Genomic DNA, 27,529 nt, shown 5'->3' on the forward strand with positions numbered 1-27,529 from the left:
TGTTAGATGATGATGATAATGATCAGCAGCACATTGCAACAGATACTTGTTTACAGCCTGTTGATATTGTTCAGGAAGTTCTTGATCATTTCTTTGATGATATCTATGATATTACTCCAGGTGAAGGAAATAATCCTGTAAGGATGTTACAGTAAAAAAGAGATAAGGCTAAAACATTTCCATGCTTATTTCCAATTGGACGTTTTTCGTGGAATGACAATAGAGAAATACGAATAACACTGTCGAGATACTTCAACAACCGTCTGATGAATACTGACGGATTGATTGATTGTATACTGTTTAACGTCCCTCTCCAGAATATTTCACTGATATGGAGACGTCACCATTGCCGGTGAAGGGCTGCAAATTTAGGCCTATGCTCGGCACTTATGGCCTTTGAGCAGGGAGGGATCTTTATCGTGCCACACCTGCTGTGACACGGGGCCTCGGTTTATACGGCCTCATCCGAAGGACCGCCCCATTTACTCGCCTTTTAAGACAAGCAAGGGGGTAATTAGGAACTATTCTAACCCAGATCCCCACGGGGCTGAATACTGACAAAAGATTTGCATGCTAAAGACAGTAGTTATATTTTTTCAGTCAGTTTTTGTTTGATTTAAACCAGGTTATATAAAAGACATAGATATCAATCAGAAAATCAGTCAGGAAATTAGGAAGTGACCAGTTTGTGACAACAGATATGGTACAAAATCCTGATATACTTTCGAAGTTGATGAAAAATGATGAGTGTTTGCGATTCATGCAGCCCATACTTGGATTACCAGCATATTGGTCAGCAGCGCAAAAGGGTCTTTTTGCTATGCTTCGGCAGTTAAAAATACCAAGTTGGTTTTGCTCATTTTTTGCTGCGGAGCATAAATGGAATGATGCTGTTGCCACAATATTGAGACCACAAACCGATACCAGAGATCCTTGTTTGATGGATTGGTTCGAAAAGAATGAGGTGCTGAGAAGTAATCCTGTCACAGTTGCTAGGATGTTCGAACACAGTTTTCATGTTTTCCAAACATAAGTGATATTTTCACCATTGGAACCAATTGGAAAAGTATCAGATTTTTTTTCAAAGAGTCAAATTCCAACAGAGAAGGTTTCCTCACATGCACAGTTTATATTGGATAGAAAATACTCCAAAACTTGATGAAGACGGAGAGGTAGCCGTATGCAATTTCATTGACAAATATGCAAGTTGTGCAGTGCCTTCTCAGAATGAAGATTTGGAACTGAAGGATATTGTCTTGGCAGTATAGCAACACAGCAGAAAGCACTCGAAATCATGCACAAAGAAGGGTACAGAATGTAGATTTAACTTTCCTAGACCACCTTCAGTTGGTACATACATAAATTCTCCTGTAGAACAAGAGAGCTTGGAGAATGCTGCAGAATGTACTGATTTAAAACATGAACGCTCAATATTTAAAGAAATATTACTGAGAGTTTGGAATGAGGTGCAAGATGAAGCAAATGAAACACACACTACAGAAGAGATTTTTGAGCATCTGGATTTGACAAAAGAGCACTATGAGGATGCACACAAAAGGTTAGCAAAGAACAGTTATTCTAGACAGAAATCCATGCGAGCTCTTGATCAATCAGTATAATCTATGTCTTTTGAAATACTGGGATGCCAATATGGATATTCATTTTGTTTTGGATCCATTTAGCAGCATTGTCTACATAATTTCATACATTTCAAAGTTTGAGAGGGAAATGGGAATGGTGTTGATACAAACCAAAATATAGGTAGTAGAGAAAATGAATGTGCACGAACAACTTTAAAAATTGGTTCTGCCTACTTAAGTCATAGGGAAGTGAGCGCACAGGAAGCTGTATATCGTGTATGCAACTTGAAGATGAAAGAATGTTCGAGAAAAGTAGTGTTTGTACATGTACCTGTTGGGGAAAATCCTACTCGACTGACGAAACCATTGTCACAGCTGAAAAGAAAACATAGTCTGGGGGACGATGAACATGATGAAAATGACGACGATGAAGATGACATTTGGATAACAAATCTAGTGGAAAGGTATGCAAATCGACCAAAAAAACCTTACTTTTAGAATATGTGTTTGGTAGAGTTTTGCTCAGAATTTAGAATACTTGCTAAATCACAGGTTCCAAAGAGTTTAAACGAAAATGTTTTTGAACTTCAAAATATTAAAGGATTTATCCAAAGAAGAACACACAGAAAGCCAGCTGTAATAAGATACCCCAGATTCAGTGCAGAAAAAATATCAGAAAAGTATTATCAAAGCCTGCTTCAATTGTTCTTGCCCTACTGGACAGAGCCTCAATTAAATCTCCAGAATTTGATCTTTACGAAACATTTTATGAAAATGGACATGTGCGAATCACGGGAAAGAAGAGTGTGCAATCAGTCAAATCAATTGTTGATACACACCGATTGCGTTATGATGAAAATGAAGAACTAATTGCAGAGGCAATGGATACTTTCGAAAACATCGGAGAACCCGAGGATGCATGGGCAAACCTTTGTCCTGAGACAGAACTAATGAGAGAGGAATGCTCTTATGAGAGAAATAAAAGTTTGGATCTGAATGTGACAGAAGACTTGCCAGACATGCAAACAGAAATAAATTGTGATGTTCTTTTCAAAGTAAAACAGAATATACAGTCAAAGGAGGAGACAATAAAAATCCTTTAAAATTTAAACGAGACTCAAACAAAGGTATTTTACTTAGTTAGGGAATGGTATTTGAAAAAACATTTTGGAGAAAAGAACTGGCACCCTGCACATATTTATAAGTGGTGGAGCAGGAACAGGCAAAAGCCATCTAATCAAAGCCATACATTATGAGGCATCACGAATACTTGGAAAGAAATTGACATTTGACGGTGTATCAGTACTACTTGCTGCTTTTACTGGAACAGCTGCTTTCAATATTGGGGGAAATACTATCCATTATTTATTTTCAGTGTCAAAATGTATGTCTTTGCCATATGAACCATTGAGAGATCAGAGTCTAAGTGAAATGAGAGTGCAATTTGGAGACCTGCAAATTCTGGTTATAAATGAAATTTCAATGGTTTACAAAAGATTATTGTACTATGTTCCTGAAAGACTTGTACCGATTAAGAAATGCAGGGGACCATTTGGAGGAGTTTCTGTAATAGCTGTTGGAGATTTCTATCAACTTCCTCCAGTAAAACAGCGCAAAGGTGAAGGGTTGTATAAAGAAAATGTTGCTTAACCTGTTGATCATTGGCTTGACCTATTCAAAGCGGCGGAGTTATCTGAAATTATGCGGCACCGTGAAGACATCTCATTTGCAACATCACTGAATTCACTTCGAAGTAGAGAAATAAAAGAACCACTGGAGTATGGAACAGATTCTATCTTGAAAGAATATGTAAGGGAAGGGCCACATGATAATCTTCACGTCTACGCAACAAATGACGAAGTAAATGTCTATAACTTGACAATGCTCAGGGGAACATGTGAAGACATTGTTGAGATTGACGTGCAAGACATAACCAAGGATAGATCATCAGGCAAGCTTATGTTAAGAAAAAAGCCATGGACACGGTCGAGGACAGACAATCTTTCTAGCAGTTTGTTAATGGGAGTTGGAGCAAGAGTCATGCTTACAAGAAACTGCAATATAAAAGACGGACTAGTAAATGGAGTTATGGGGCATATAACGCATATGGTCAAATACATGGCGTAAACAATGTTGTTGCAGTAGGAGTAATATTTGACAACATCAATGTTGGCATGAAGTCTGGAAATAAAACAAGAAATGGAAACATCGTTTTGATTGAAAGTGTTCAAGAGAAGATGCTAGAACAGAAAAAAAAAGAATGTTGTTCGACATCAGTTTCCATTACGATTGTCTTGGGCTTGCACAGCTTACAAAATACAAGGCATGACAGTTGACAAGGTTGTAGTAAATTTAGATCGGACGTTTCCTCCTGGACAAGGATATATTGCGTTGAGCAGATTTACATCAAAACAAGGATTATTCATCAAAACGAATGACATTGAGTCGTTCAAGAAAAAGATATACGCTGACCCAGAAGTCAAATCAGCTTTGCAAGGAATGCCAAAATTAATACTACCATACTTTGATGCATCAGAACAAGGTATTACAATTTATTTACATAACATTCAGAGTCTCAATAAACATTTTGAAGATCTGAGAAAGGACATTCACTGTAGGAATGCAGACATCATTTGCTTGACAGAGACTTGGATAAGATCTGGACAAAACATTAGTTCATTAAAAATAAACGATTTCCATTTTCACCAAGCAACAAGAGGAGATGTATATGATGAGAGCAATGCTCAAATGTCAAAACTGCGTGCATCAAAGGGTGGAGGTGTTGCAGTTTACAACAAAGAAACTGAACATGAAAATATTGTTTCTTCACTTCCTATAAAGAATGTTGAGGGCATCTGCGTGAAGTGTGTTTCACAAGCTATAGTTGTTGTAACTGTCTATCGGCCATTTTCTTTAGATGTTTCCCAGTTCTTATTACAATTCGAAAAGGTGGTGTCTTATTACAAATCACAAAGAAAGTTCAGTGTTTTTCTTGGAGACTTCAATGAAGATGCCAGATCTGCAGGATCTATTCACACTTTTCTGACCAATCTAGGCTTCAAACAAATGGTTAATTTTAATACAACAGAAGGAGCGACAATACTTGATCATGTGTAATTATCAACATCCTAACAAGCAGACGTGAAAAAATATCAACAAACTACAGTTACCACGATGCCTTGATGGTAACCATCATATCAGACACAGAAAAATATTAACTGTATAAGCTACATTTGCTATAGTCTTAATTGTTCCCACATTTTCACATATTACAGCATAACTTATCTGGCAACCAGTGGTTCAAGAATTCTTGAATGAACAATACAACATCCGGGTTAGAGAATATCGCACTGTGAAAGTAAGTTTTAAAAACTTCGAACGGATAATTAATAAAGTTTAACCAGCTCTGGTAATTTACTGTAAAGCTATCTGTTTATTTCTTAATGAAAGTTGTAAATCCAAAGAATCACACAAAAACACGGTATTTGAAATGCATAGCTACGAACAAAGACTGGTAACAAAATGTTTTTCCTTCTTTGTTTTCGCATTTTTATTTATTTTTTTTTTTTGCGTATAATCTAATGAAAAAGTCACCTGCCCTGCATGTTTTTTTTTCTTGCATGTAAATCTACATTTTGGAAACATAAATGATGAGCAGCTTTTCCGATTACAAGGATCTCACGTTTTTCTCTGGATATGCTACAAACAAGTATCATTGCATGCACAAGTCACTCGTATACACTTGTGGGTTACATTCACTGCCTTTCAGCTGAAAGCTCTCAGGTTGTGAAGGAAAAAAGACCTGTTTCATCACAATTAAAAATATTACAACTACCGCAGTATTAAAAACTTTTTGATTTTTCTTGTAGAAATTCAGAATGTCTTTGAAACTGTCTACCCAGCTAGTTAAGGTTGTAAAGTCGGATAAAACTCCAATCCCTTTTTCTTGTAATCTGAGCCGTTAATAGGTATATTTTGTGACCTGGCTTATTCAAACCAATAAAACACAGCATCGTTAAACATTATATTTCTTTAGCCACTATAAAATTTTAAACTTCACTTGTAATCTTGATATATATATCCATTGCATATCAATCGGTCATAATATATAACTTGCCACAGACATTAACAATACTTGCAATCAAACGTTTATAATAAGGGGCTCAGGTATTGAAAGTTATTCATCAAAATAGATTATTTGAATGTGACGGATACAAACATAAATATAGGCAAAGGTTTTGTTAAGCAAACACTGAAAATGCCGATGATCATGAAAGCAATAATACTGATCCTACAAGGCTTATCATTTAAGTTATCAATTGCAAGTACAGCAAAGCCTTGTCAAAGATAACAGCCGCCTTAATTGGCAAGAAAAAGATCATTTATCTGGATTTCAATGAAATGTATCGCTCACCGCGGGCAATCAGAGAAACAAAAAGTTGAAATTTTGTCGACTCGGCGGTTAACAATAACCAATTAAACAACCAATCGTAAAATATTCGTAGTGGAGTTATGATGTATAACATTTATGTTTTTTTACTAATTAGGCTCTGCACATATTTGGGTATGAATATCTAAGATTCACTAGAAGTGTATGATTTCACAAAAACAAAATAGTCAGACAACCTCTATAGCCTAAACGATTAATTACATTTCTCAACACTTGAAATCTCCTTTGCTGAACATCCTGAAATATCTTGTATTAATTATCTTAAACAAATACCCGATCTAATTCGTATATTATTTTGTTTAGGAATCTCTTTTAATTTCATTTTATTTATATACAGTTATTTCTTTTATCGAAACTATCTTAATATATAAATAATACTGTAGTATTGACTTAATTTCACTGTAATGTTTCTTTTTTTTTTTATTTCAACAGAAAAATAGAAAAAAAAATTGCATGAACTGCTAGTGCTTCAAATGTACGGAAACCCTTAACATGATACCTTGATAATTAAGATATGATATCTTGAATTTTATAGCTATCGTTTAGCATAGAAAAAAATCATACATTTTAGTATTAAAATTTTATCATTTTTCTTTACCATTAATTGGAGCTCTTAAATTCTTTTAAAGGAGATCAATATCGTCTAAAAATGGCAACTACCACCCAGTCCATTTTTAAATACGTTTTCAGAACGGTTTATCTTCAAGAACATTAAAAAAATCTTTTTATATAGATGTGTTTTTGTAATATGTCAATATTATTTTATATTTAATGCTTCACATTTCTGAGATACAACTATTCAAGATTTAGGTGTCTCATACCAATCTCTTCGTATTATTATCATTTTTAGGAATATCTCAATCAAAATGATATCTGATCTTATCAAAAAAATCAGACGGACACCTACTTGTTGCTCGCAACGAGATCTTTTCTAGTTTTTATGTCGTCCCGAACGAAATAGGGGACGACATATTGCGATTGTACGCATGTTTTTGTTGTCCAGGCGTTTTCTCGGAGATGGCTGGGACAATCTTCCTGAAACTTTCCTTAAAGGCGGATCACTGGTTGTAGTTGTGCCATGTGGTCAGGTTCAAAATGGCTACCGCTGCCATGGAAACATGCAAAAAGCGACGAATTTTGTCCGCGAGTGTTCTCTTTGGTCCCTTGAACATTCTTCATGAAACTTTTACTGATTTATTGATTAGTATCTGTCATTGTGCATTTAAAAATTGCAAATTGTCAATAGTTTCCATGGAAACAGGGGAAAAGTGAAAATTCTTTTACTTTGATTTTTAAATCAAAGTACTGAAAGCACTGATAGGAGTTGATGGTTGTCCAAGCTTATTAGGTATTGTTTTAGTGATGAGAAAAAATGAAAGTTTTGTCCAGTTCGTGACGACATAAGCTACTGCTTGCAATATCAGACTCTTTAGTTCTTTTTCTTCTTCTTCTTCCTGGGTACTTTTTTGTCCCGCAGTGATCTTGTAAACTGTTCATCCGATGTAGGTAAAACCTTTTTTAGGGTCAGTAGATATGTTATGTTATTTTGCGGAATAAAGGTCATTTTGCGCGCACGTGCTTGCAAGAGCGTGCACGTGCAACACGTGAAATGACCAATATAATAGATATAGCTTCAACTTTACTATTTTTTGATGAAATCCTTTGAAACTCATAATGTTAGGATATGTTAGTAAAATAGACATGATGTCATGTCAAAAATAGCAATATCGCATGTGCTTGCACGTGTGCTTTGCTGTGATTGGCTGAAACTAAAGTCTCAATATCTGTCTTGTTTTTTGACGAAGCCCTTTGAAATTTTGGACATATTCATATTCTTTGAAGATCTACAGCATGATATAAAAGAATTATCATGAAAGCATGCACATGAACGTATGCTGCAATCTGATTGGCTTAAACTTTAAAAGTATATAACTTTCTAAGTTCTCAACGAAACGGGACGAAATTTAGAATATGAATAGGTATAATGAATTCCTACATTATATTACTATCAAATTTGAATACAAGGACATGCATACATTCACGTGAACTCGCACGAAACTTAAAATCACCATTTTATTTGAAAAACAGTAACATTCAATTTTTTTGGTAATTTTATATATTCTCGTTATATAAAGATGTATGTTAGGCCTAATGGTTGAGACAATATGCCATGATCATCTTGCATTTGCATGCATGTGCGTGCGCGTGCGATACGTTAATTGATATATAGTTGATATCATTGTAGTTTTTATAATTCTTGGATGGAATCCTTTGATACTGAGCATATTTTAGTAACTTCTTACAAGCATTAGGCACAAAAAGGGAGTCGGGGAGCGTTTGGGGAACATCTGTAACGATCCCCGTTACAATAAAAACTAGTTAAAATATATTTACACCCACCATTACGGAGATGCTGCAACATCGAAGAGCTCGCGCTCTAGAAAACATCAGATTTTAAAAAAATCGGAAAGGGCTACATTATTGCATCTTAGAACTAAAATACACATACCTTATAAAAAAGATGTATAAACGGTCGAGGATACATGCATGATGTCTTCACGTCGAGCTTTATGGATTCAGTAACTCTTACTTGAATGTTTCGGTCTTTTTTTCCATTTACTGTGACAGAAACTTTTTCTGGGTGTTCTAAAATACATCAAAATAATATTATAAATGTAAAATTGTCAGGTACATGCTCCATCAGTTCATTATAATGACATGCAGAATATCACTATAAAATACACTTTTTACAAAAAAAGAATATTGTCGATCAACCATTTTTTTTTTCACTTACTGTAAATTTTCATAATGTACTTAAGTCCAATATCATCTGTTTTGAAAGTTACAATACAATTATCTCTGGCATTGCTGCTTTTCTCTATGAAGAATGTAGATTCTAACTCAGATTGATCGTTCTTGATGTTTTCCGCAGTGCAGCTGTTCCTTACACATGTGCCAACTATTTGACCACACTTACTCCACGATATTGTACTGTTTTCGCTCCGAGGACATGTTTTGACGGTGATTGTAACATTTTCACCCTCTGTTGGGAAATGTTTGTCAGCAGATATTGAGGGTTTGCCTTTGGTAAAAGAATATAAGGTTTTAAAAAAAGCTTTCAGTGCAAATTAATTTCAGGTTCTAGGGTCCTGTCTACTAGTATAGACTGTTGTGAAATTGTCACAATTTACAAGGTTAATTTTTTTTTCTATATAATTGTGATTTGTTGATATTAAGTGTTAGAGTGGTGTTATTATATTTTATCTCATAAGTGTAATTGTTTATGTGTCTTTTTTAGGTAAAAGTTTATAGTGTATTTTTAGCCCGTTTCCCGTTTTTATCCGTTTGTTTATCTTTAGTGTAGTTTTACTAAGAGGAAGTAAGTTTAGCAGAAGATCATGTTCAGAGAATTAATGCAGAAATGTACGAGGGACGTTCAATTAAGGATGTTTTTAAGTTTTGTGCGCTTCATGAAATATGTTTACGTGACAAGTCTGTGTGATTCACACACCAATAATTCACACTAAACTGAAAAACAATCCTTATATTTACATTTTACATGTTCGGAAGAAACTAAAATATACTCAATATTTGAATTTCTAGATGCCCTATATCGCTGCATTTTTTCTAACGTCGCTGCAGCCTCATTGTGACGTCACGTTAACACACGTTTCTACGTGTATATTTCTACGCGTGAGTATACACAAAATGACTTTCAAATCAATTTCACATTAGGCTTAGTAGAAAAACACAGCGAATGTAAATATCAAATAATGTCAGTAGCTGAATAACACACAAAATAGAAATAATATGCAATTAAGTTTGATTTTTTTTTTTTTGAAGAATCAGGGGGCATTAAGACCCTAAACATGCCCTAAAACATATTAAACAAAGTGTTTTAAATATTTAAAAAAAAAAATTGGTTAAATCACACCTTTTCAGATAGATTTTGATGAAAAAACCACTTTCACGACATTTTGGGGTCAAAAATGCTAATATAACACACTTTTCAATGATTTCTGGAAATTTTTAATAATTTTTTCTCTGTAAATTTTACCAAAGATTTAAATAATACATTTTTAATACAAATACAACAGAAATGATCTTAAACATGTGAATAAAAACTATTTTAGCTAAAAGTGGTAAAAAACTGAATTTTAATGTAAAACAGTTGTTTTCATGTTCAAAATCAGAGATACCTGGGGACTTAACATGTCTTTAAATGGACTCTACTTACAATATGTACTATATGGTAAAAATATTTTAAATAAAATCCTATTAATTCTATCAAAAACTATAAATGAGAAAAAAACCCTTATATTATTTTGAATTTACAGGAAAAATGTTAATTTTTCAACGACAAGTTCTATTTTATGTATTTAACGTAAAAATACATTGAATGCACAAAGTGAACAAACAAGAATTGTCTTCAACTAACGTTTTTAATAACAATTCATTAATCTTGACAAAAACAACAAGGGATTTCAGTTTGCATAAACAAATTCCAGAACTGCCCTCACTCACCTTTACTATTACGAAAAAGTTAATCATCACACCACTCATGACTTATACACTGCATTTACTCATAATAAGATAATGTTTATCATCCTCACAATGTCATAAAAATGAATCAAGCATCAAAGAATAAGTTATTCTAGTACATGTTCGTCTGGAAATGTTTTGTAATTACATTGTACTACAACAAATAACAAGTACTTGTATAGAGTCATGTAAAATTAACAAACTTAAGTTCAATATGCGAATCAACAAATTGCATAATGAACTACATGTATATACATATAGTTACTATTATCTGAGAAACGTTTTGTCAATTTTGTGATGCATATTGTTGAAAACAATAATGGGAGTCTGATGCACTGGATATCATAACCTGTAGAATGTTCACTCTCAATAAACAAATGTTGCAATTCATATCACTCTTCTGTTGCACTCATTTCACTTTCTGTTGAGCCATCCATTACTGCAGGTTGCACAGCTGCATCCTCAAAGTAGTCAGCCCAGTCTTGGAGTAGGTCTATATGCATAGTTAGTGTGTTTTTCATAGCCAAGAAACCACAATACTGAGGCCACATGGGCACATGCCCCGACAACTCTGGCTCAAGCACGACACTGACAACACCAACCAGTAACAGCTCCGGTAACAGGATATTGTTTTGGACCATCTCCACGTATTCTACAATTAAAATATAAATATCAAAATTAAAATACTATATACAGCAAAACTTGATTATAGCGAAGTCTCTGGGACCTATGAAATTACTTCGCTATATTCGTAATTCGTTTTAACCATATAAGAAATGCATTTAATTTATAATATTACTGGGGATCCAAGATGACTTCGCTATATTCGTAAATTCACTAAATGAATGTTCGTACTAAATGAGTTTTTTTCTGTATACATTATGTATGCACATTTTGTCTTTAATTATGGAAGGGGGGTTTACTTGTACAGTGAATATACATTTGCATAGGATTTTCTTTATTTATGAAAGAAGGAAATAATTTATTAATGTAAAAAGAAAGAAACAACTTAGCATGTGATTTTGAAAAATAATTTTTGAGTAATATCAAAATTATCATTTTCAATGTAATTAAGATTTTAGTATAAAAAAAATACCAATATTACAAATAAAACTTAAGCGATAACTAATCTATTCACATATCAATGTATAATGCATGGATGCTTTGTAACTTATATTTACGAGGGTTGTCCCGTAAAATCGTGGACAAGTTGTCTAATGTGAAAAATAAACATCACTGCGTTCTTAAATTTTCACTATTATTTAGTACATATTTTAGTAATATACACAGCAAATTTCAGATAAATATATGCATAAATAAACAAATTATGAGATTTTATGCCATGTATTGTATAACCTTACGGCGCATGGATTATAACGTCAAAGTGTCTAAAACAGCGTCACGTTTTATCATTGCTGAAAATGAAGTTGGATGATTCCGACTTTATTTAGGAATTTCATTGATACACATTCTTAAGGCTCCATAGACAGTCGAAGAACCAATTGGCACCCTCATGCGATCCTCTGAAGATTTATCAGTAAGTTACGGACAATATTCTCACCATCATTCAACTAATAAAAAATCTCATATCGGCGGTCTACTGTGACAGCGTCTTTTGCTATTACATTAAGAGTTTGTCCGTTTGTTTTGTATTCCCCAGGGCCTCGATCAAAAAGACTTTGCTAAGAAAACTTCCATTTCATTTGCATACTTAAGATATGGTGATATTTTTATAATCTTTTTTTTCTATGGTCATTTCAATTCTCTAAAGGTGTCATTACAACATTGAAATAAAATTGAACCGCTCTGTTGTGCGCCGTAACGTCATAAAACGTCGACATTTTTCGTGTGTTGTGTTTACCACTTTCCCATTTCGAATGCTCGAGAAACTACCAAAATATTAACCAAATGCCTTAAAATTTTTACAAAGACTACAAAATTGATTGTGGAATTGAATCAGGATAATTTTAATTCAAATCTTATGTATTTAAAACTTTTATTTTGAATTTAAACTTGTGTAATCTTTAGTAAAACCTTGTTTTTTGACCGTGCGCCGAAGGACAGTACCCCGTGCACATTCAAGTCTAATAAAATCTTTATTTGTGCCTATATTTCATCAAAAAAATTATCATGCACTGAAATATGATAAATAAGCATTTAAGCTTAGTGCGCCTATTACTTTTCGAGAAAAACGTTTTGTCCACGATTTTACGGGACATCCCTCGTACATGTAACTTATAAATAAAGGATAATGTTACCAGGTATAATATATCTATTTTTCATTCATGAAATCAATTCAAATAGGAGTTTTATTGATTTTAATGAATAAAAGTAAAAGGCTAAGACATTACAAGGTACTTTAAATAAAAACAAAAAATATGAAACTTTTAATTATGACAAACATTTTTTTTTTATTTTTAAATTTTAAATTTTATATTTAAAAATGGTGATTTAAATCAATTTATAATATTCCAAGGTAATCTAATTATTTTTTAATTTCAAGTTCACAAAAGGTTAATTTTATATTAATAATATTTTAATTAATTGGTTAAAAAAACAAAAAAATACATTGTCCCCACAAGAAAAATAGAAAGAATTTATATTATTTATTCTGCAAAGAAAATTTATTAGATTAAGTGGTGTTAGTTAATTTTAAAGAAACTAACTGTTTTCATTTTGTTTTCCAAAAAAAAACAAAAGACATAAAAAAAACAAAACAAAACAAAAAAAAAAAAATTACCAATATATTTTTATTTTTTATTTTGACTTTTGTTGCACACCGTCACACCGTACATTTGCATACGTACCAGAGTAATGTCCTTTGAATACACAAACGCTAGACTCGGTTGTATTTGTACTCAGACAGTAAAATATGTTAGCATTTTATAAACACCAACATAGAAAGATTGTGTATTTATAGTTTAGATACACATTTTCTATTTTCAACTGTTTGACATGATTACCGTCTCCCAGAGTTCCTGGAGTTAGCGGAGTCTGTCATGTCAAATCTTTTATCAATTATGTTTGGGAGGGGATTTAATTTTGAACTATGCATGTAAATAGTGCATGCAAAATGAAAAATGCTCTGATTTTCAATTCATCCCTACCTGCTAAATGGTTAGAACTTCGATAAATCTACCGTCACTTTGTCTGTTTTTGACTCATCCAACTTTGTTTACGTCTGAATATAAAAAACCGAAACCGGAAGCGATCAAAATAGAGCCTCGAAAAACATCGTTTTATGTATTTTTCATGGTGGCCGCATGCAAACAACAGAATTATATTTTGGGATATAATTTATTGTGTCATTTTAAACAATCTATTAAATTTTTACTGTTTTGTTTGCTTGCGGCCGTATCTAAATCTTGTTTGGAATGTGAGAATTTGATGGAAATTTCTCAATTCCGGAAAAATCACACAACTTCACATGTTGATAACTCAACTATACAAATCAAATGTTGAAAATTGTATTTATATTTACATCAAACTGGTCATCTCGTTATATGAAAAATAAACCATCTTAACGATAGTACTGATAAAAAAAAATGTTTTTAAAATATTGGGCAGTTCATATATGCTTACTGCCTCTGATTCTTTTTAATTATTGAATCTTTAATGAGTTGATAACAGTTTATGTGAGCGCTTTTCATATTATAATTCTATTGTGAGAAGCTGGGAAACAAGGGCTACTCGAGACACTGCTTTTAAAATGAATAGTCAAGAATCCGTAAACTAGAGTGAAAATAAACGCTTCGTTAAAGCTGCTTTAAAACTTGTTAAGAGTCCCAAGTGTATATTAATTGAAATATGTTAAATTTACAGCAACCAATACCTGTTTTATACACACATCAGCAGGTGGATTTCAGTAATAAAATATGATATAATGGGCATTAAAAAGGGATACCGTCCTTGGCTACAAGGACTTACAACAACCAATGTATATTTGCTAAATTTCAACAAATTATCACTGAATATGTTTGAATGACTTTAAAACACATAGTAAATTTGAAAGACATTATTTTGGGGGTAGTTCATACTGTTTTAAAGAAACATTTGATAATAAAAAAGTTAAATACTCAAAGGTCACCCAGTATTTTGAAACATAGGTAATCAGAGATTACAGAGCTCACCTCAACGAATGTTGTCTTTAAGTAAGGCAAAGTCACACAATTAACCAACAAATAGTGTACATTCCAAAAATGAAAATATTTAAGCTGATACTTTGAAATAGACCTACATAAAAAAATTAATCTAATTCTTCTTCATGAAAATGTAATCAAAATCCAGCATCTGAAGCAAATTTGAGAGTTTTCATCTCTTGATGCAACATTTGTGCAAGTTTGGTTTATACACTGTTATATAAGCCTTATAGTTTTTTGGAAATAGCTAGACCTGCAACAATAACTTTTACCTGGTCTACTTTCTGAAAAATGTATGTCAAATTCAGCATCAGAAGCAAGTATATTAGTGTGCATCCTAAGATGTATCGTCCATGCAAGTTTGCTCATTATAGGGCTCATAGTTAATTGGAAATGAAACATGCATCAAAAACTAACATTTTCACTCATCCACAAAAAGTAGGTCAGATTCAGCATCAGAAGCAAGCCTGGTAGTATGCATCCTTATATGTATCATCCATGCAAGTTTGGTCATTAAAGAACTCATAGTTACTTAAAAATGAAACCTGCACCAAAAACTTTAACCTGTTCACTCAACCAGAAAATGTAGGTCAGATTCAGCATCCGAAGCAAGCCCTGTAGTGTGCATCCTTAGATGTATCATCCATGCAAGTTTGGTCAACATAGGGCTTAAAGTTACTTGCAAATAAAACCTGCACCAAAAACTTAAACCTGTTCACTCAACCGGAAAATGTAGGTCAGATTCAACATCCGACACAAGCCCGGTAGTATGCATCTTTAGATGTATCATCCATTCAAGTTTGGTCAACATAGGTCTTATAGTTACTTGGAATTAAAACCTGCACCAAAAACTTTAACCTGTTCACTCAACCGGAAAATGTAGGTCAGATTCAGCATCCGAAGCAAGCCTGATAGTATCCATCATTAGATGTATCATCCATACAAGTTTGGTCAACATACGACTTGTAGATACTTGGAAATGAAACATGCACCAAAAACTTTAACCTGTTCACTCAACCGCAAAATGTAGGTCAGATTCAGCATCCGAAGCAAGCCTGGTAGTATGCATCCTTAGATGTATCATCCATGCATGTTTGGTCAACATAAAATTTTTAGTTAATTGGAAATGAAACCTGCACCAAAAACTTTAACCTGTTCATTCAACCGGAAAATGTAGGTCAGATTCAGCATCCGAAGCAAGCCCTGTAGTATGCATCCTTAGATGTATCATCCATGCAAGTTTGGTCAACATAGGGCTTATAGTTACTTGGAAAAGAAACCTACACCAAAAACTGCACCAAAAATGTTAACCTGCTCCAAAAAACATTTATCTGGTCATTTCTTAGTTTAAACTGCAGCATCTGAATCTTGGACAGGTACAATGAAAGACACTAGAAGCATCTTCCATGCATGTCTAATCAATAAAGGACATAGGAGTACTTAAAAAGAAAACTGCCCCAAAAAACTTAACCTTAACATAGGACGCCGACGCCGACACCGACACCGACGCCGACGCCGAGGGTATCACATAAGCTCCTCCCAACTTCGTTGAGTGAAAACGACAAGAAGTAAGAATATCTGAATAATTTGTTTAAAAAATAATAAATGTAACTATCCATGTTTGTCTGATATTCAAACAGATAATGAAACTTGAATCCATTTTGCTTTAAACCCTCAAAACAAATTTACAATGAGATACACTTGACAAAACAGCAAAGAGCTGAAAAGAACAAAGAATTGAAAGAGCACAAAACAGTTGTATATGCCATTTTCTTTAATACTAGTGGTCTTGTTGTTAAAATTCTTCTTGTGGAAGAAATTCCAATTTCTGGTAGAATCTAGATAGCAAAATCTTTGCAAAAAAAGTGAAGGTTTATGAGAGGAAGGAGCCAGAATGAGGAACTCACTACATTAGATTTCTTCATGACGGCGTCCAAACCCCACAGGCCATGAATAGTAAAGGAGTTCTGGGAATAAAAAGAAAGTTAATATTTTGTCACGCAAACATTATTGGCCAGTACTTTCAACGTTTGACTTGTTTCATTTCCAAATCTTTAAAAAAAAACACCTTTCATAAAGAAAAAACAAGTACAGGATATCATAGGCCTGCCATATTCCAGTATAGAAAGGATCATACTCAAAAATGTGTTCTAGAACAATTAGAAATTCAACTAGATACGATCTCGTTGAGCGCATCGAGAGGTCTTCCGTCCGATTCAGGAAAAAAAACTTGTAAAATCGAGCTGAAAAGTGATTCAAAATTTTGATCACAAGGAGGATTGAATCCAGGTCGCCAACGTCAATGCGCCTTTTTTTCTCTTTTCTCCCCAACGCGCGAACCATTTAGCTATTGGGAATACTGCTTTAAATATACTTGTGTATACTTTTGCAACACCTGTCTAAGAATCATAAAAGGCGGGCCACTATTCATAATTTCGTGTCAAACGCCACGCGTAAATAATTCGCACCTTTTCTTTGTACTGATCTATTAAAGAGGTGCAATAACTTCAATGTAATTAATTAAATAAAACATTCTTATCACCTTTATTTTATTTCGGCGTTAAAAAAGTATATTTAACACATTGTACACATTACATATTGTATCTAGCCAGTAACACTAAGGCAGTGAAACGGAAATTAAGTTTTTTTAAGATTGACACTGAATTGCAACGTACTACTACGTGAGAGTCCAAGTAGTTTTTTGCATTTCATGTATCCTGATGTCAGAATGGTTTAATCAAACGCTCAGCTGCCTCCATAAGCCCCTACTCGCGAAATGGCGGAGTTGACAGAGACAGCCGCCATCTTGGGCCCGCTTCAGATTTTCAAATATTAATATCTAGAGTTCAGATTAACCAATATTAAAAAAAAACCTATATAGTAAGCATCAATAGAAGTGTCTCTATTAATATTCTAAAAATAAATGAAAATATTGAAAAACAAAGAAATTTGAAAATTGGACTTTTTGAATTGGCTTCCGGTAGCGACAGGAAGTACTGACGACGAACGAAAAGTCGCATCCTGGAAAGTATTGATCATTATCTATAAACTCTGAAAGTTTCACATTGATATCTTTTACCTTTTTTGAGTTTAATCGTAGACAAATTGTCGTGTTAAAATCAGGAAAACGGTCCAAAACTTCGCACCAGAGAGGAATTTCCAAAAACTTCCAAGAGTATCCTACAACACATCTTTCCTGAAAATCATGTAATTCTATCCAGTAGTCGTCGATAAATCGTGTCAGAAAAATAATAAGAAGAAGAATCAGTACAATAACTATAAGGTCTTCCGTTTAGACGGAAGACCTTAATAAAAATGTTGTGGGCATGTGTTTTCATTGAAAGAGAATCTTTTACTTTAATCATTAGGGCTAAATCATAGAAAAGCGCTTTTTTGTTTCTTGCCGAGCACCGGTGACATTATTCATTGAACGCCCCTCGTATATAGTTTAAATAATATGTTTAAATAGATTATATAGTTTACGGAAGGTAAAAGATAAAGTTAGGATAACGGATTTTAAGACGATACAGATTATACTAGTTAAGATTGTGATATATCATTATGTTAAAGAATTAAAGAGTCAGGTCTTCTGTTTCAGTGTTTGTTGTCGTGATAGTAAATCTGTATAAATAGGTCTGGAGTTAGAAAACTAGGAAATTAAATTAGATATAAAGATCATTTGACAGGTTTGTACTTTTTGATATACATTTACATTTGTATATTCAATATTTTCCAATATGGCATTTTTGCATTGCTTCTGTTTTCAGCCCAGTCATGTATTTGTTTTTTTTATGTGCTTGTTTATTATGTTCCCCAAACGAAGTTGGGGAACATATTGTTTTTACTCTGTTTCTTCTTATTATTATTATTATTATTATTATTATTATTATTTTTCTTCTTCCTGGGAAAATTTTGTCCACGAGTGATCTTGTAAACTACACATCCGACTTAGGTGAAACCTTTTTAGGGTTAGCAGGCATGTTATGTAGAGTTGCCAAACAAAGGTCATTTTGCGCGCACGTGCTTGCAAGAGCGCGCACGTGCATTAGGTGAAATTACCAATATAATGGATATTGCCGTAACTTTTCTATTTTTTGATGAAATTTTTTGAAACTCATAATGTAAGGATACATTAGTAGTATAGACAAGATAGCATGGTCAAAATAGCAAGATTTCACGCGCATGCACGTGCGCTTTGCTCTGATTGGCTGAAACTAAAGTATCAATAACTTTCTTGTTTCTTGTCATAATCCTTTGAAATTTTGAACATAGTCCTACATTATAATGATCTACCGCATGATATATAAGAATTTTCATGAAAGCATGCGCATGTGCGTGTGCTGCAAGCTGATTGGCTGAAACTTTAAATGGCTATATCTCCTTTGTTTTTTGACGAAATTCTTTGAAATTTAAAATATAGTCATGCATTGGGATATCCTACAAAATGATATAGAAAAAAATCATGAAATCACGCGCATGCACGTGTGCTGCAATTTGATTGGCTGAAACTTTAAATTGCTATTTCTCCTTTGTTTTTTGACGAAATTCTTTGAAATTTAAAATATAGTCATGCATTAGGATATCCTACAAAATGATATAAAAAAAATCATGAAATTACGCGCATGCACGTGTGCTGCAATCTGATTGGCTGAAACTTTAAATGGCTATAACTCCCTTGTTTTTCAACCAAACAGGATGGGATTAAGAACATAGATAGATGTAAGGGACTCCTACAAGAAGGTATGATCATCAAGCACGTGCACGCACGTGCGTGCATTTGAAACGAGTATATTTGAAAATACACTTGAAAGACAAGATGATATGGTCATAACGCACATGCATTCACATGCGCTTGGGTGCAATGCTAAAAATTGAATATAATTGGTATCCTTCTGGAAAAACATTGTTAAAGTCAAAAATGCACAGAGTTTGTCTTATTTAATGAAGCTTACAGGGAATATGGCACCGAAAGGGAGTTGGGGAGCGTTTGGGGAACATCTGTAACGGTTCCCGTTACAATTAGCACTAGTTAAATGTGAAATTGTATATTTAGAAAAGGATAAAAGACAGTCGCCACATAGACAGGACAAGGGTAACTGAAGATTTTTTTAAAAGGACTTTATCTTTGACTCAATTATCTAAAGGTTCTACATCCTAAAACAAGATGTGTTTGTGGAAAACTGATGAAGCAAGCGCGTGGCGTTGCTTATGTTGAAAGTTAATAAATCATCAATGACCTGATATCGATAAACAAAGTCAGATGATAAATATCGTATAATCCCTATTAACCGCCCCTGTCCCTATAAGCACCCCCTTAGGTCTTTTTCAATGGTCAAGAAATAATGGCCCCCTGTATATCGATTAAAATCAACAAGAATGGTATCAAAAAATTGAAGAAAGTGAAAATAAAATGTGTCTATTATAAAATTTCTCAGTGTAAAATGAGTTATTTGCATAATTTGGTTGGATTGTCTTCACTTTAAGTGAAGTTAGACATTAATTTTAGAGGTTCCTTGTATTTTGTTTTTCAAAAGATTTCTTGAAGTTAAAATTTGACATTCAATATCATTTTTGAGAATACCAAATTAACCGCCCCCTTTTTTCCAATAATCTAAATCCCGGGGCGGTTATTAGGGATTATACGGTTATAATAGATATGTCAACAGTTAGACTAAAGATACCTCTTTTTTATTAAAATTGGCTCACAATTTACCAATTACCGTTTTATTACCAATACTAGTATAACTCACAGATTCAATGGAATTGAATGTATAATTTAGATAAGAACATGTATGGCTAAATATTCATTACATTTACACATGTACAATTTTCATGCATGTTATTATGTTCCCCAAACGAAGTTGGGGAACATATTGTTTTTACTCTGTTTCTTATTATTATTATTCTTATTATTTTTCTTCCTGGGAAAATTTTGTCCGCGAGTGATCATGTAAACTACACATTCGACTTAGGTGAAACCTTTTTAGGGTAAGTAGGCATGTTATGTAGATTTGCGGAATCAAGGTCATTTTGCGCGCACGTGCTTGCAAGAGCGTGCACGTGCAAAACTTGAAATGACCAATATATAATGGATATAACCGTAACTTTTCTATTTTTAGACGAAATGTTTTGAAACTCATAATGTAAGGATATAAGGGTAGTATGCACAACATGACATGGTCAAAATAGCAAGATCGCACGTGCAATCACGTGCGCTTCGCTCTGATTGGCTGAAACTAAAGTCTCAATATCTTTCTTGTTTTTTGATAAAATCATTTGAAATTTTGAACATAGTCATACATTAGGGAGATCTACAGCCCGTAATAAAAGAAATATCATGAAAGCATGTGCATGCACGTGTGCTTGCAAGAGCTCGCACGTGCAACACGAGAAATGTCCAGTATAATTGATACATACGTAACTATTTAAATTATTGATGATATGCTTTAAAACTCATATTAGAAGTATATATTAGAAGCATAGACAAGTTGACATGGTCAAAAAAGCAAGATCTCACGCGCATGCACATGCGCTTCGCTCTGATTGGCTGAAACTAAAGTCTCAATATCTTTCTTGTTTTTTGACGAAATCCTTTGAAATTTTGAAGATAGGCATGTATTAGGATATCCTACAATAAGATATACAGCAATTATTTTGAAAACGCGTGCATGCACGTGCGCTGCAATCTGATTGGCTTATGCTTTAAATAGCTATAACTCCCTTGGTTTTCAACTAAACAGGATGGGATTTGGAACATGGATAGATATAATGGACTTCTACAAGAAGATATTGTCACCATGCACATGCATACACGTGCATGTACGTGCGCTGCAATCTGATTGGCTGAAACTTTGAACAGCTATAACTCCCTTGGTTTTCAACCAAACGGGGTGGGATTTAGAACATAGATAAATGTAATGGACTTCTACAAGAAATTATGGTCGCCATGCTCATGTGAGCACGTGCGTGCACTTGAAATGAGTAAAATCAAAAATACAATTGAATTAGCGTATTTTTTAATACTTTTGGATTAAATACTTTCATATTTAGTATATTAAAATCTATAGATTGTGAAGACAAGATTATATGGTCATTACGCACGTGCATTCACATGCGCATGCGTGCAATGCTAAAATTTGAATGAACTTGGTAAACTTCTGGGTAAACGTTGTTAAAGTCTCAAATGCATAGAGTTTGTCTTATTTAATGAAGCTTATAGGGAATATTGGCACCAAAAGGGAGTTGGGGAGCGTTTGGGGAACATCTGTAACGGTCCCCGTTACAATTAGCACTAGTTGTCATAGTTACGTATCAAAATGGAGATCAGAACGTGTCCTATCTTGTGTCGGTTCATTACTCAGATAATGAATAATGCATATACATACAACAAATTACATATGTGCATTCAATAACATGTGATGCTGTTTTTCTGTAAGCAAAATTTTTCAGAAACATAACTTTGAGAATTCAATGCACGTGCAAATTTGTAAAAAAAAAATGCATACAATTAAATATTTCAGATTTACGGTATCCTCATGCTTTAAATTGAAACTTTTAATTTGCCGTTTCCTTTGTACGATTATTCATTTAATTTGAATTAATGCAGATTTGTTTACAAAAAAATGTAAATTTATGGAATCACTGGTCTAATTCTTTTTTTTTTTTTTTTTTTTTTTTTTGTCATAACATGAAAGAGAGTTGGAAACGTGATATAATTTTTTTATGCATAAAGGGCTTTGGTGACAATATGAAGAGGAGGACAAAATGTCGTCAAAATTGCGTTACATGAGTAAGAATACATGTATAAGACACGCCAGTGTGATTTACGCACCATTAACGTTCACAAGACTAAAAAACAACCAAAAATATCTTTAAACAACAATATCTGTAGGCAACATTATGTGCAGTGAAAGTAGATAACATAATGTCACCAACAACAATATGATCATGGGAAACTATTTAGCTCGCGACAATATGTACCGATGGATTACAATATGTGCAGTGAGAACAGGTAACTATTGTTTTCGACGACAATATTGAAAAATGACAATATTTAACGTCACAAGAGATCTAACTTAGAGTATTGGATGAAATCAGACAGTTGCAAGTTAGACTGCAATCCTTTGTTTTCGCAAAAGACCTTATAATTATTTACTGTTTCTTTTTATCAGGGTCTCTCGTCTCCAACAGAAGACCCTTTTAGTATTCTATTATTTCTTTCTCACTATTATTTTTTCTCTATTTGTGCACATTATTTCTCAGAGATGCATAGACGGATTTATTTGAAATTTTCAGGACTGATGTATCACGATATAAACCTGATACATTTTTTTTATTTTTAGAAAATCATTTCTGGTCAGAAGTTATTACCTTTAATCGAATTTTTAGTCACCATATTATCTACAAAAAAAACTTAAAAACGACGAAAGCTAGAGAGCTGTAATTTTAGCGAATATACATATATGCACCTATACTTTCGAATCTTCCGGTAGTGCCTAGCATGGAAGCACAGTAGGGGTCGAAATTTAAGACACGAATTATTGGTGATCTTTTGAGACGATTTGCATCATATCTATTAAAGTATAACTATTTTGCTAAAACATACTGAACAATATATTTGTAAAGAGTGACAAGATCTTTAAAATGCTATCAAGAAAAAAGCGCTGACTCATCACATTATAGGCTGAGAGGGGCCCATTTTAATTGATAACTCTTTATGAGTCAATATTTTGTTATAAAGAGCAAGAACCACTTTGGGCCTTATTTGGCCCTGAGAATTTCTGATAAATCAAAACCGCTGATAGGTTGCAAATGCAGTATTTATCACTTGAAGTGTTGGTGACCACGTATCTATTAATTTTGACGTAATTTCCAATCTAGTCAATGCATTATGACGTCATAAAATTCGTCATTTTTCTCATATCATGTAAATTCCTTTGAAAATGGCCGACAGTTGGAGCACTTTTTCAATATTCTTTATAGAGCACAACCTCTGATCCAAAATATGCAAATACAAAATGAAAGCTCTGTTTCTGAGGATCAAAATACATGTTTTATTTTTTGGATCGTGGGCTGTGCGCATATTTTAATTCTTCGCTGAAGGTAGTCAAATATGCATGTTTTCTGCAAAATTCAAGAACTCTGCAATTTCCCAAACTTGTTTTCCAATATCTGGATTCTCAAAACGAAATTTTATTATGGAAAATGATAGCACCAAGCGTCTACTTTATTTTGGCATTTGAAATGGGAAAGAGGGTGATAATTATTTGATATAAGTACAGGCCCATTTTATGCATAAGATGTCTTTTGCTATTACTGAAGCAAAAATGTTTATCTCAGCAATCTACAACTATATACATGTATTATGATTTTTATGTCATATCTTACAAAAAAGGGCCACAAGAAGCAAAAGTGTTTTTTCTTGATAACTATTCAGTACTTTTCAGTGAAAGTTTAAGGAATAATGGACATTATTGGATCTTTAAGCATCAGGAAAATTCTTTCAAAAATTCCCCTCCTGCTTTATTTAATGACATTTTTTTCGGATTTTGAATTGAAATTTTGTCTTGTATTTACAACGACTAAAGATTAAACTGGAAACGTCATAACTTGTAAATGTTTGAGTCAATCTTTTGTTTGTCGTCGTTGCTTCCAAAAAAAAAAATGGAAAAAAAGATTTTTTCGACTTTCTTTTTTATTTTTCGGTGTTTTTCTTTTATATTTGTAGGACTAAAAGATGTACTATTAAAAATGTTTCAGATAGAGTTTGTTTAAAATTTCTTCAATCCAAATGTTAGATATAAGAGGCCAATTTCTTTAAGTACTATATTTTTGGCATTCAATACTACATTTCCTGATATCAATTACCTGTAGTATATAGTGGGATATTGGGGGAAGGGGTAACCAGCCATCCAATGAACATTTCCAATAGTAAAAGCAATATTGGAAAAAAAATAGAAGGAGGCAGGCCCCTCTGGCACCCTGCTGCTACGGGCATTTGAAAATGCCCCACTTGAGAGATAATTAAATGCTAAGCCTAAAAAATAGAAAGACGTTAAATTTGATTAAAAACTGTAATTGAAATTTCAGTTAAAGAGAATTGATGCTCTGATTATCACAGTTCTAACTGTGTCATGAAAATAATTTACTGTGTTGCACACATAATAAAATACTCTACGTTAAAAAATGAAAGTCGTTAGATTTGTATGATTCAGATAGAGAAAATGTTTATTTTGATTATCATAAATCTGTGTCGCAAAAATATTCATTTACACATTGTTGCTATGTCGGAGAAAATTTTACTGTGTTGCCTTTTTATTATGTTTTAATATTGATTACTGGATACTGAGAAAATTATTTTATTTTCCGGAGATTGTGTGTGAGGGTGAGAGGGCATGAGGGTGTGTGTGAAAAGTTGAAGGAGGGTACATGTGTCAGGTAGGAAAGGTGTGTGTGTTAAGCGGAATATAATCACCCGAGCAAATACTTTATTTGCCTAAAGTAATTTTTTTCAAACAAATATTTTTTGTCCGAATTAATAACTAATCCTTGCAAACAATTCTACCACGATTATTGCCGAGGTTAAAGAAATGCCGCGGAAATTATTCTCCTATAAATCACGAACGTCATAAAAAATTATCAGATCAGAAACACGTATCAAATCTGAACAATTCAAATGCATGTTTGGCTGAAGCATGAAATACTTGTTTAGACAACATCGTTCTGTCGTCTATGCTGTGTAAACACTGTAAATTGCATAAAGTTGCTGAGGAATGTCGGTTTTAATTGCTAAGATGGGCTATTCCTCGGACCTCCCTACACATTTAAGCAACGTAATTTTATTCCCAGTAAAATAGTTTAAAAAAAACTTTAAAAGGAACATGGTTTAGTAATTGTCTATATTCATTAAATTAAAAATAATTTACATAGTACGAACAAATTTGTAATTTAAAAAAGTTATTTTTAATGTAACGAAAGCTCGCATCGTCTGCATTCCATACTCAAGTAAGCAAACAAATTTTACCTCTGGTGCTAAATGGAACAGCATTATCGAGATATAGTGACCAAAGTCGTTTCTCTGTAGAGGAAACGATCGGCCTATTTTATAGATCTTAGTACAATAGATATATAAAGTCTTTGTTGTCGTAAATGATGCAAGATAACCTCATCGGTTTCGAAATGTTGTTTGAAATATAAATATATTTACATCCATTGAATATGTTTTCCTTTATTTCTTAAGAAAACCCATTGCCGTTAATATGTGCATGAACAACACTGAGCAAGCCATATGTGTGGTTTTCTTCTTGAACAACAATGCCTGTTCCATTAGTTTTACAGAACTTTTGGACAATTTGAAATCACAAGACTTTACAAAAATCAACAGTTTAAAAACTTACGACTTTTCAACTTTATACACAACGATTCCCCACGACAAATTAAAATCCAGGCTTTTTGATATCAGTGACAGCTGCTTCTTCAACAAAAATGGAACTCGTAAATTTACATACCTCGTCATTGGTCATTTGAAAAATTATTTTGTTAAAAAAAGATTCTGATTGCACACACAAGTACTCTGAAGTTGACATCAAGAAGATGCTTGAGTTTTTAAATGACAATATCTATGTGGTTTTTGGAGACCAGGTATTCCAACAATCTATTGGAATTCCCATGGGTACAAATTGCGCTCCGTTATTAGCAGACTTATTTTTATATTCATATGAAGCAGAATTTATGCGAAATCTTATGCGTGAAAAGAAGAAAACACTTACTGTGGACTTCAACTCGACATTTAGATATATCGACGACGTATTGTCAATTAATAATGATAATTTCCATTCCTACATCGATACGATATATCCTGGTGAGCTTGAGATAAAAGATACCACAGAGTCTGACACTTCTGCTTCATACTTGGATATTTTACTTGAAAAAGACACTAATGGTAATCTAACAACCAAAAGCTATATGATAAACGTGATGACTTCAACTTTTCTATCGTCAACTTCCCTTACTTATGCAGCAATATACCTTCATCACCTGCATACGGAGTATATATATATATATATATATCTCAGTTGATTCGATACGCAAGAGCGTGCTCTACGTACGAACAATTTCTTAAACGAGGTAAATTATTGACAAGCAAGTTGATGAAACAAGAATATCAACAGTCTCGTTTAAAGTCATCATTTCGTAAATTCTATGGTCGATACAATGACCTTGTCAGCAAATACAATTTATCATTGAGTCAAATGCTGACTGACGTTTTTCATACCAATTGTTAATCCATTATTTATACACTGAATTGACGACGGATTTTTTCCGTTATTTCCTGATCATGACAAGGAACACATGGCGGGGTGTGACCGGTCGGCAGGGGATGATCACTCCTCCATGGCACCTGATACCACCTCTGATGTTTCGGAGGTCCGTGTTTGCTCTGCTCTTATTTTGTATATTGTTTAATGGACGTTGAAATTGAATACTGTTCGTTATCTCCATATCCTTCTTTTACATACAATGACAAATTCATCTTAAAAACAATAGTTAAGACGTCGCGCATAGTATTGGGGTTTGAAATTGCGTAAAATGTAACACTGTAAACGACGGGAGTTTGTATTTTGTGGTCATTTTATCGTTTTGACTATATGGATTTTTCTGGAAATTTTCACCAAGCTTCTATACATTCTTATGATGATGTTACACATAATAATAATAATAATAATAATAATAATAATAATAATAATAATAATAATAATAATAATAATAATAAATTCTTTTATTTAGACAGGATAGCACAATTAGTACATATGACTAGT

At 33.3% G+C, this 27,529-nt stretch overlaps 1 protein-coding gene across 1 annotated transcript in view; it reads right to left on the reverse strand.

Annotated features, from left to right (window-relative positions):
- Positions 1 to 5,292: 5,292 nt before the first annotated feature.
- LOC134279819 (uncharacterized) overlaps positions 5,293 to 27,529 on the reverse strand; it is a 35,911-nt gene continuing 13,674 nt past the window's right edge. Inside the window, exons 3-5 of the mRNA XM_062762231.1 lie at positions 8,825 to 9,112; positions 8,540 to 8,676; positions 5,293 to 5,382 (exon numbers count right to left, since the gene is read on the reverse strand). Coding sequence (XP_062618215.1) covers positions 5,293 to 5,382; positions 8,540 to 8,676; positions 8,825 to 9,112 — 515 coding nt within the window. The remainder of the gene's footprint in view (positions 5,383 to 8,539; positions 8,677 to 8,824; positions 9,113 to 27,529) is intronic.

This window comes from Saccostrea cucullata, unplaced genomic scaffold (genome assembly GCF_032062105.1).
Source record: "Saccostrea cucullata isolate Sc308-1 unplaced genomic scaffold, CSIRO_AGI_Scuc_v1 ctg1762, whole genome shotgun sequence".
In the NCBI taxonomy this organism is placed as follows: Eukaryota; Metazoa; Mollusca; class Bivalvia; order Ostreida; family Ostreidae; genus Saccostrea; species Saccostrea cuccullata.